The sequence below is a fragment of the Thunnus maccoyii genome, chromosome 11, assembly GCF_910596095.1.
Source record: "Thunnus maccoyii chromosome 11, fThuMac1.1, whole genome shotgun sequence".
NCBI lineage: Eukaryota > Metazoa > Chordata > Actinopteri > Scombriformes > Scombridae > Thunnus > Thunnus maccoyii.
The window spans coordinates 29,658,166-29,669,953 of NC_056543.1; the positions used below are offsets into that span (position 1 = coordinate 29,658,166).

The 11,788-nt window shown below is 41.9% G+C and overlaps 1 protein-coding gene across 4 annotated transcripts in view; it reads right to left on the reverse strand.

Annotated features, from left to right (window-relative positions):
* LOC121906627 (mitogen-activated protein kinase kinase kinase kinase 4-like) overlaps positions 1-10,801 on the reverse strand; it is a 95,307-nt gene extending 84,506 nt beyond the window's left edge. For 2 of the 4 annotated variants that reach the window (XM_042425568.1, XM_042425572.1), the window contains exons 1-2: positions 10,490-10,800; positions 10,165-10,230 (exon numbers count right to left, since the gene is read on the reverse strand). In XM_042425568.1, coding sequence (XP_042281502.1) covers positions 10,165-10,230; positions 10,490-10,546 — 123 coding nt within the window. In that variant the 5' untranslated portion in view covers positions 10,547-10,800. Of the gene's footprint in view, positions 1-10,164; positions 10,231-10,489 lie in introns of all 4 variants that reach the window. The other 2 variants (XM_042425569.1, XM_042425571.1) reach the window with 2 other exon arrangements.
* Between the last annotated feature and the right edge of the window lie 987 nt (positions 10,802-11,788).

Below are 11,788 nucleotides of genomic sequence, written 5' to 3' on the forward strand. Positions count from 1 at the left end.
CTCGGATCTTAAAAAACCTGCATTCATGTGTCTTCTCAGCTCGTCAGTGCGACAGCAGCGAGAGACACCAGGGCGAACACAAAGGGATGTCTGTCCATAACGAGAGACATAATCAGCCTAATAAACAGCAAATCTTCTTTCACAGTGATACAATAGCCTCTTCACTCAGAGATACAACCCCACGACCTCAGCTTTCAAATTACATTTCAGGCATTTAAGCTTATCCAGAGAGATGTACAATGAGAGCCACTGAAGCTCATAGTTTAACTCCAAACGATACAGAGAGTAACACAACACAATGTAGGCCAAGAGAAGCAGATCCATGAGATTAGGTGCATGAATATAGAGCAGAGTACGAATCAAACCTCAAAGCCGGGCAGAGTTCAGACATTGGTTTACTCACTGATGTATAAACTGGACTGACATGAGTCAAATTTGAGCAGAAGGAAAAAATAATTCATCATACAACTGACATGACTATCTGGAGTCTAAGCAGTCTTGGAATATTTGAGAGTTTGTGATGCGTTTATAATACAAAAAAGTTGCGGAACAAAAAGAAGACGAAGAGAGAGAAACAAATGAGAAAGAAGATAAAAGGAAGCAGGAGAGAAAGAAGAAGTAGATAGCGATCACTCGACAGGCAGGTTGAGATACTGGAATGAAATTATAACACAGGTTGTGACATCGCTCATAAAGGAAAAGGGAGTGTCATTTAAAAGAAATGTAAAGTTCACCACAGATGTGACTGATCTTAAATACTGTGGTCTGATTGGTCTGTGGGTTCTTGGGAGGCCATGTTGGATGAGACTGAAAACATGAACTGGTGAAAAAAAACAGTTTCAATGACAAAGTGACACTTATTCTATACCTTACTTTGAGAAATATACATATTTTGACTAAATAAGTTACAATTTAAAATTGGCAGGATTTTTATTTAAATCAGGGCTCAGATCAAACAATAAGCAAACAAATCTGAAGAGACATTCAGTGCCAGCTTTCTGTACTTTTTAAATACTCCATGTTTTGAATATATTTCAGTCGGTACCAAAAAAGAACTGAAATTTGACTGCCAGCCCCTTCAACCACAGTGTTCTAGTTCACAACAGAAAATCTCTATTTGGTTTCTTCTTCCTTTGTGAAAATGTCTCAGCGACACTTCCCACATCAGAGACAGAGAGAGAGAGAGAAACGCTCTCTTCGGCAACACTACCTCGCTGCTACAACAAGAAGCCGCTTCACACTGTCTGTATGCATCCACTGCTTCACCCGCCGGCACATCAACACATACTGTAGCTGTATTATATAACAGTCCTCGCAGGGAGCCGGCGGACACCCGACCAAAACAGTACGAAAGGGCATTTTGTTGATTATGATGAGTTTTTAAAAAAAGACGTGTCATTGGGACAAAGTCGTTTTAAGTCTGAGAATATATTCCTGCTGTCATCAGAATTACTGCAGTGATAATACAAAGTTAAAAGGCAAAGAGAGGTTGATAATGCCACATTCATGTCATGTGGGTTGCAAATAACATTCGCTTGGTCAGTAATGCAAAAAATATCCATCACAATTCCCCAGAGAGCAAGATAATGTCTTCAAAGAGGCTCTTTTTTGTCGCACAGACCAAATAGTAACTAATGACATGAAAATCTGAGGAATTACATGTAGAAGGATGTGTATAAACAGGGGAAAATGAAGAGCAGCTACTTTGATTGTTAATATCTCTCGCTCTTTATCACTTCCTCCTCTTCCTCTCAGCATGTGCCGTCTCACGCTGAGGGATAATACTGTAGCCGCCACGGTGCCTTCCATCAACATCAACAACACCCCACCCCGACCTCTTCCTTACTCCCATCCCCACAGAGACACGTGACCCGGGCTGAGGAGAACGACAGACCTTCCTCTTCTGCTTTTCTCTTCCTCCTCCTCCTCCTCCTCTTGAATCTGTCCTCATTACCTAAACCTTTTTCCTCCCCTTCCTAATCGCCCTCTTTCTCCTCTTGTGGATGCAGCCTGACCCTCGCATTCCACATAGAGGATGGGCTCTCAGTGGCCAAAGAAGAGGAGGAACATCTTTTTCCATCTTCATCCAGGCTCAGCACAGGGCCTGAGTGTTTTAACACGGTGTCTCTGCAGCTGAGCGAGCTAAAGGCCGTCAGTGTGAACTTGCAGCGTTGTGATTTTTGTCACAGCCTCTCTTGTCTGTGCTTTCACACCCTGCTGACTTCTGGCTAATAAAGCAGAAATCCAGGAAGTCAAATACAGAGAATGAAGGCGTGTTGCAACCGGAGCAGGTTAGCAGGTGTTAAGCTGCAGGACGTTGAACAGGTGATAATGGAGACACGGTGAGAGAGTCCTCAGTTAATAGAGTTCTCACTTTCACAGACTTCATCTACTATTAATATCCCCTCCAGACATTTATTAAGACATAGTGCCAGGTTCAAAATACTCTGCTTGGAACAATAATGTATGTCTGACATGGATTTTCCACAGAAAAGTATAATTACCACTCACTTACATCTACTCATTCCTCATTAAAAATATCCAGAATCTATGAATATGCAAATATGTTTCATCTCATAAGTTTAACTGCTGGACACAAGATGTCTCCTACTTCACCATAAAGTCCATTCTCACTGTTTGTGCACGGAGGCTTCTAGTTTCCACATCACACTTGTATAAGTTTTATATCAGACCAGGATTGGCTCCGAACTACTTTTGATGTCACAAATCCTGCTCGTAGGTCCATCCCTTAAAAATCAGATTTTCAATGAGCAGAGAGAAACTTTCCCCCTTGCTGATGATGTGAATGTATCCACTGAGACTCACTAGCAGCAGCAGCAGCAGCAGTACAGTCACTGCATCGCTCCACACAGTGAGCATCAAAGAACGTGACCCAGATACTGTCTCAGGCTGTGTGTCTTATTTTTAGCTTAGCTGTAGCTAGCAGGCAGAGCAGCTCACTGCTAACAGACTCATTAACAGAGGTACCAAGAATGTCACCACGGTGTATCATTTAAAAATCTGTGTATTATCACTTCTATAATTACTACATGATGCGACTTGTGTTTGCACCCAATATATCATCAGTGTTTCAACGTTGCTGCGGTATTCTTTACAGTTAATGATGTCAGTGTCTCTCTGTCAACCACCCAAAGCTACAGATACATTTCATGCTAAAACTGAAACTTTTCTTATTCAGCTCTTCGAGATTACTGAATAGGATTAATGATTATCTAGCAATGTAATCAAGATAAGTGCATTTGCACTTCAAGCAAATGATCCTGTGAGCGCTAGCAACAAGCTAAGTTCCTCATGCTTTCAGGAACATGTAGGCTATGACTGTAAAATACCATAAAAAGGAGTTTTTGTTCCAGGAAACACTCATTCATTGAACAAATTTGAAATGTTTCCACCTTTTATCACTCCAAGCTGTTGTGACGGATATTTTTGCACTTGTGGTGAACCTTTAGACGAAAAGATTAAACAGTTATTCACCAAAAAAAAAAGCAGTATTTGTCCATCAACATGGAAAACAATAGTCGGGCACACAAAGCAAGCACGACTTCTCCATCGTAAATCGTGACACAGTCAAGTTCCTGCTGCTGCTATCAGCGGCAGAGCTTCCACTTCTTCTGTTTGGAAAGGTCACAGTAGATAACAGTAGTTTTGACTGTAAAGAAAAGTTCCCAGTGGAGACACAGCTTGCTTTACCGCTACCGCTGCTGCTGCTGCTGCTGCTGCTGCTGCTGTTGGTCGTGGCCGTGCTGCACTTCCTGTGCTATGAAAGGTCACAGCAGACACGACTAACATTCCAGTTTGAATAGCCGGAAGGTCGGTGAGCCAGCTTTGCATGAGTCTATTCCTTCTGACAGCTTTGTAGTTCCTCCACTTTACAGAGCAAGGGCTGCCCTATAAATAGCTTCCTCATAGAAGTGGGTTAAGTAGAAAACAATAGAGATTCAAAGTGTGAAATGTTCAGCCTCTGATGACTATATGAATATTTTATGATATATTTTTCTGTTAAAGCAGCTGATAGCCAATGATTCTGGTTGATATATTTAAATATAAATGTATACAAATATCCAGCATTTACCGCCCCGAGTGTTGCTCTCATCAAGATGGTAGACGCCAGAGCTGAAACCATTAGCTGACAAGTTGGTCAACTGGAAATGAATCAACAGCAGTTTTGACAACCAGTTATTCATTCAAATACCAATCTCTCTCTGGCTTCAGCCTCTCAAATGTGAGGATTTATTACTTTTCTCTGTTTTAAATCATTGACAAATGGGATATTTGGGTTTTTTTGGACTGTTGGTCAGACAAAATATTTGAAGACAGAATCTTGGATTCTAGAAAACTGCCATGGGGGATTTTTCACTATTGTTTTGGTTAAATGAAGTAATAGATAAATCATTTAATAATGTCATTGAAAATCTAACAGACTTTTCTGTGGAAATATCCTGTTTAATACAAGGCCGTTATTGTCCTAATAAACCGACATAGTCAAAGAGTAGATTTGTCCTGTGTGTGGACTGTTAACTTGCACATGAACATGAAACATCACCAGCGATATGTTCCCTTCTTCAGTTCGGGACATGGACTTACAGAAGCGCGTGCACTTTGACACGCAGGCGTTCAGTGAAGTGATGCGGCACACTTCCTCTGTGGGACATGCAGTGATGCTGCTCTGCCCTGCTGATGACAGGCTGGTGCTGGGGAGCCACACCCAGCTGCACTTTATCAGCAACACCAGAAAAAAAACACACATCTTTCCTGTTGTAAAGTCAGATTTCAGAGAAGCAGTGGAAGTCAAACTGCTTTGAGTGTTTTTTATATTACTTTCCTGTTTCCAGCTCCATTAAAGTGATGATTTGTTGGTTGGTCGGTACATTAAATATCTACAGGGTTTTGGATTGCAATTTGAAACATTTTTGAAGAGTGATAGATTCATTGATAATGAAAAATATCATTAGTTGCAACCCTACAAAAAAAAGTTTCCTGCGGATACAAAATACTGCTGACAGGCTGTTAATCAAATCTATCATATCACACCTGCTCTTACTTCTCTTCACTGGCTCCATGTGAACTCAACAAAAACATTAAAGAAGATACTCTGCACATTTCAAGGTTTATATTTATATTCTGAGGCTCTACTGGAATATCTTTGCATGATTTACAGTTCAATAACTCCATATTTATCTTATACTGGCCCGCCACACAGCCCCTCAGTTCAGCCTCTGTCTGAAACAGGCTGTTTTACTTCCTGTCTCTTTAAGGCCCAATGAGCCCACTCTGTTATGATTGACAGCTCCCAGAAGCTGCGTCATGGCAGACTTCCAGCCAATCAGAAGGCCTCATCTACAAACCATGAAACAAACTATAGTAGTAGGATTTTCCATGTCCCATATAACCCTGGATCAACAGCGTTCTTACTGGCAGGTGAATGACCAACACCAATCTAAGGATGGAATACCAGCTGATGAATACTGGTAAACCTATAGTCAGTTTGTACTTAGAATAAACAGCATGGATGTGAGTAAAAATGAGAATGTGGACCCTGCTGCTGATGCTTGAAGTCCTCCGATCTGAAAGGTAAACAGGACTAACATTTGCTTTAAAGAGAACCTCTCAGTGGCCTTCATCATATCTGACACGTGTTTGCCTGGTACACTACAGCAAGGCTCCAGAGAAATCTTCCCATAGTGCTGAAATGACAGGTTAGGGAAATAAGATTACAATACAGTGCATGAGTGAGACACTCCATATTTGCATTGCAAACCCAAGTTCCACCTCTGTTGTGCTAAAGGCTTCTCCCTACAGAAGATAGCTTAGATCACCTGCAGTGCAATCTGACTGTTTTGCACATTTTATCGTCATTATTCATTTAAAGACAGAGATAAAGTAGAGTTTCTTTGTCTGGTGTCTAGTGTCTTATGAATAAAGCTCATTTTGTTCAGTTTTACTGACTCTCACGTGAAAATACACACATTTAATCGTGTAGCAGAACGGTAAATGGAGCGTATACAAGTATATATATTTAGAGTTTAATACAGGAAATCAACAATATGCATAATGATTTAATAATATGAGTCATTTTACAAGGGAAAATGCAAAAATTTCTCTGGATGCAGTTTCTCAAATGTGAGGCTTTGCCGCTTTTCTCTGTTTTATATTATTGTAAACTGAATATTTTTTGGTTTTGGACGTTAGTTGGACAAAACAAGCTATGTGAAGACGTCACCTTGGATTCTGGGAAACAGTGATGGGTATTTTTGACTATTTTCTTATATTTTATAGATTAAATGTTGAATTTAACTATCAAAAAAACAACTGTCAGATGAATTGTTGATTAAAAATGATCATTGGTTGCAGCCTTATGATAGCTTAAACTGATATTCTGTATTCTTGAGCATCACAATAAGAATTTAAACGGTAATAAGATCTACATAAATTACCAGCATCTTAGCTGTGACGTCATCTACACCGCAGTGTCATGCTTTCCCAACTGATGAAACACTACATAAAGATACATAAGAGAGCAACAGGAACCGGGCTGTGGTTTTCTAATCTGCTAAATACAGCATAGCCACCAACTTCTCTTCACTGCATTGATGACTTCCGCCGTTTCACTACTTCCTCACAAACATGCCCTCACCGAAAACCCACAACAGGCCGAGAAAAGCGACCCCATATTCACTCTGTTTAAGGAATAAAAATATAAAGGTTTGATGTCTTTGCTTATCTTAAGACATTTTATAAACTCGACGGCAGCGTGTGTCAGTGAGGCTCAAACGATTACAGCTGTGGCATGAAGGAAGCGAAGCTCTGCCAGTCAAAAGCTCAGCAAGTCATAAATGGGTTAAACCATTTCCTCAGAGAGGGGGATTCCCGGCCCCATACTGAGTGTGGTCTTACCCTAGAGTTTTAAAAATTCCATCTGCCTCTCTCTTAAGCTCTGATTTAATTAGTCCCCTTTACCTCCCAGAAACAGAAACATTGTGACCTCTGACCTCTGTTCTCTCAGTTTGCATCTTTTTTCAGTCATATTGATTATCGGGGTTTTATTCAGGTCCTACCACCCCTTTTTAGCCAGTGAACAAAAACACATTGGTGATTAAAGGATAAGTGCTTCTCTCTCTTTCTTATTTCCTCTTTGCTCTGCGTCTCTCTCTCTCTCTCTCTCTTCTCTCTCTCTCTCCCCTCTATTTTATTTTTCCATTCCAACAGCTGTTGTCGGTGCGCACAGCTGCAACCGGCCTTCAGTCAGTCACACTCTAGCAAGCTATTCGCTGGCCTGGGAAGCCCAACCAATCGCTAAGTGTTGAGGATCAAGTGCACATGTGCAGACCCAAACACACACACACACACACACACACACATACAAACACACACACACGTTTTTGGGTCAGATGTTTGTGAGGCAGGCAGCGCAGACAAAAAAGAGCTGGGTTCATCCTCACTCAAACTCGCATGGCACACGTGGTTGTGATTCACCGAATCCTGAGGAACTAAACTCAAAATGTCAAGGTTAATTTGTGCTCTAGTTCATCTGAGCATTTCCACAACCACTTGTCCCCCCCCCCCCCCCCCACTTTAATGAAACGTTTACAGCAGCCACCGTCCTCCCCAAAGCCACAAAAACAGAAAAAAAACACAAATGAAAGAAAAAAAAAAACTCAAAAGCAAATCCAGACTCAATTTCTCCCAACCTAGAAAGATGTAACCGAACGCAGCACATGGCACCCACTCTGCTTAATTATCAGGAGACATTTCATTGTACACACGAGGTAACGACGGAGCGGGCGTCCGCAGAGGCTCGCCTCGGGGCCGGCCTCATTGTCCATGACCATACAATCTGATTCAAAGTGACACTCGACTCACTGAATCACTGAACGCTCCCGGTCACTTGTGTAATCCTCAGAGGCAGAGATACAGTAGTCCTTGAGACCGTTCTGACGCCATATTGTACATGTGTAAAAATAAAGCCTGTTAACCCCCGAAACATGCCAGAGAGTCAATGCCAACAGTTTAGGTGTCAACACATTCCTGAACAAACTCCTGGAACATGTATTCTAACTCTTGATTATTACATCACAGAAAGACAGAAAGCTTTCAGCTGAGTGTCTCCCAAACATCTCATGACCTCATTATGATGTAGCCATTGAGGTTGAGTGACAGCCCTCACTGTGCTTTCTCAAATCTGAGGCCCAAAATGGCTCCTCATGTACATTATGCTACTTATCAAGCACAAATGTCTGGTTCCATCATCTCAACTGTGATGATTTGCTGCTGTTCTCTGTTTCATATCACAGCAAATTCAATAAAATTGGAAAAATATGTTCACACTTTTTTTTTTTTTTGCGCTACCTTGTTCAAGTATGTCAGAGCCTTAAGAGCATATCTCAGTGCTAGCACATGGAGGCTATCACAGGTTGAAAGGCTGAAACTATACTATATCAAAAACTGTTAAATCAGCTGTTATACAATGCTTTTCATAAATAAAGTTGATTCTATTCTTAAAAGTATAACCTTATTATCTCAACTTTCATTCACTTTTTTTTTTTTTACCTTGTGAGGTTGATATAAGAAATAAAACACCATCATTTACAGAGACTGGAGAGAAAGCCTGAGCGTTGAGCTTAGTCATTCATTTCCACAATCCTGTCTCCAGGTGTGTATTCTCATCAGGAGGTGACACATTCTCCTCTGGCTCTGCTACACTAATGCAGCGTTCAATGTCATATGGAAGTTGATGTGTTTAGCAGTACGTACGCACAGCTAACATCGACATCCAAGTGTTTAGTATGACTGAGAATCTCTTTTTAGTGAAAGCTTAGTCCATAATTCAAACATAACTTACTGTTTGTTTGGTTATTGCTGACTGTACTACACCACAGGTCAATATTGGAATATTATTCATTCAATATGTATAAGTAACCATGGCGATTTGGTTTCCTGAGTTATCCTACATGCAGACATTTGTGGTTAATCACAAAGCTAACCGCAAGTCTTGGTGTTCAAACATTATCTAGCTGCAACACTGCAATGCAACACAGTAGAAAAAAGATAGGAAATCGGTTAATCTTACAGGAAAAAGCAAACGAGAGTCAATCACAGCTGGACACAGCTTTGACTTGCAGTTTGCGGCACACAACTGTCTGCGAGTAGATTTATCTGACAGCTTGTAAGTCTTAACCCTGGGAATCTTCCATCCCTCATGACAGTAATATGACATCATTCCAAACAAACTATTTTCCTGCTGCAGACACCAGTGTTCAGAAACAGTAAAAGCTCTGGTGAACTGCAGAAACACCGTGGTTCAGCAGGCATCACGCACAACAACAGAATGTGCATTTCCTCTCAAGGGAGCGCTGCATGTGACTCATTTCAAAGTGACACAACTGAGTAGAAGCCAGTGCTCCTCTTTCCTCTGCTCTCATTTCTACCGAGCAACAGCAGGATGATGTCGCTGCTCGGCTCTGATGGGGGGAAATCTGGGCCGCCGAAGCACCAGATCTCCATCAATTGCCTTTTCCACAATGTGCATGTTGGGATGAACAGGCCTATCCCCATTAATGCAGCACAGAACCACTCCAGCAAAAAAAAAAAAAGCCTGCTAGGCAATGGTGTGTTCACAAATGCGCAATGAAACACCGCCCACCCAATGGCGCACAAGTCGGTCAGCGTGGTGAAGGCTGTCATGCACGGATGGGGTTGTCTTGATCAGTGCAATGCAAAGCGTGCAGTGTGCAAGGAATGTTTTACTGGGGTGTGGATGCGAGGAGGAGGAGGGAGGAGGGACCTCACTGGGACCAAAATAGGTGTATAGGGAGGATGGTTGCATCGCTAGAATGAAAAAAAAATAATGAATGGATGTGAAGCAGTGAGAGGGCAAAATGCTATCAGAGAGATAATCCAGTCCAGACCGCACCGGTCCCGAGTCAAGGAGGGGAGGGGACGTGTTATAATCAACGTGTTCCTGAGACCGTGAGAGGGGAAAAATACATAAATGCATGTTTGTGCTCCAGTTTCCGCCCGTTTGTTCTCTCGGCTGGAGCTTTAACACACACACACATACACACACACACACACACACACATACATATATACATTCAGAGAGAGAGAGAGGGAGAGGGAGAGAGAGAGATGGAGGCTCAAACCAACCTTGTAGACTTGTCCATAGGTGCCATTTCCGACCACTTCCACCAACTCGAAAATCCCAGCAGGATCCTGTATTGACAAGTATCAAAACAAACAAATATGAAAACGCCCGATTAATCAATTCCCTGTTTTAATTACAATCGGGTATGTTCGATGCAGGAGCCGGCTGCGCCCGGTTTACTGGCCTCCCATGCCAGCGGATATTAGACAAAGAAGAGCCTCCGCAGGGCTGTGTCAACAACTGCTTTGCTTACTACATGACTGTGTTGTTATTTGTGAGTGTAAAAAGATGAAATGCACTCTGGAAATGTCTGTGACACACACTCACCCGCAGGGATGCCAGGTCTATATCCACCAGACTTTTGGCCGGAGAGTCGTTCGCCATTTTTGTAAAAAAAACGGGGATAAATCAGCGGAATAAAGGCGTGTTTTTAGTCTCCTTCAAGCGGACGGTGCGTGTCTCATCGTCGGGTGGTTTTATTTTTTAATCCCGGTGCTGATATTTTCAATCAAGGCGCGTTTTTCTCTCTTTGTAATCCCAGACAGAAGCTCCGCTGCTGCTACATACCGACCGAGTGCCGAAACCCTGCCTCTCTCTCTCTGCCCCTCTCTCTCTCTCTGCCTCTCTCTCTCTCTCTGCCTCTCTCTCTCTGTTTCTATGGGTCTCTCTCTTTCTCTCTCTCGCTCTGCCTCTCTCTCTCTCTCTCTGCCTCTGTCTCTGTGTGTTTCTATACCTCTCTCTCTCTGCCTCTATCTCTCTGCCCCTCTCTCTCTCTCTGCCCCTCTCTCTCTGTGTTTCTATGGGTCTCTCTCTTTCTCTCTCTCGCTCTGCCTCTCTCTCTGCCCCTCTCTCTCCCTCTCTCTCTCTCTGCCTCTGTGTGTTTCTATACGTCTCTCTCTCTGCCTCTCTCTCTCTCTCTCTCTCTCTCTCTGTCTCTCTCAATTCAATTCAAAGGAGCTTTATTGGCACGGGAAACAGACGTTTACATTGCCAAAACAAGTGTGAAATAAAAACAAAAAAAGTACATAAACAGAAGAATTGTGATTTTGTAGACTTGTAATTAAAAATATAAATACACATAAGTGAGAACTATATAAACTCTGTCACATGTTGTTCTTATAAATGAACGTATTTAAAGATATTTGTTCTGTATGTAAGTACAGTATGTATGTCTATGGACAGAGGTCAGCACAGTGCAAATGGCCAGTGCAGGAATACACAGGTGACTGACAGTCTTAATGGTGGTTGTTTCCACTGGACGCCCTTTTCCAGTCACAACAGCTCATAAATCTTGCTGCTGTGTTTATACATTGCTGTATTTCGCCCAGCAGATATGGAAGTTTTTTGTTATTAGCCATGTTTTTAAAGTCTTTTTGGGAGATTGTAATCTGTGGGTAGTGCATGTCTCTGATGTCTTGGTACAGTTGGCAGGTGGTTAAAAAGTGCAGCACAAGACCCTCCACCAGATCCTCGTGCCAAATTGAATCAAAAGCTTTTTTTTTTTTTTAAATCAACAAATCTGGAGAATAATTTGTTTTTATCTTTGTTTATTTGGTTGTCAGTTAGGGTGCTGAGGGTGAAGATTTGGTCTGTTGTGCAATCATTTGGTAAAAAGCCAATTTGGGA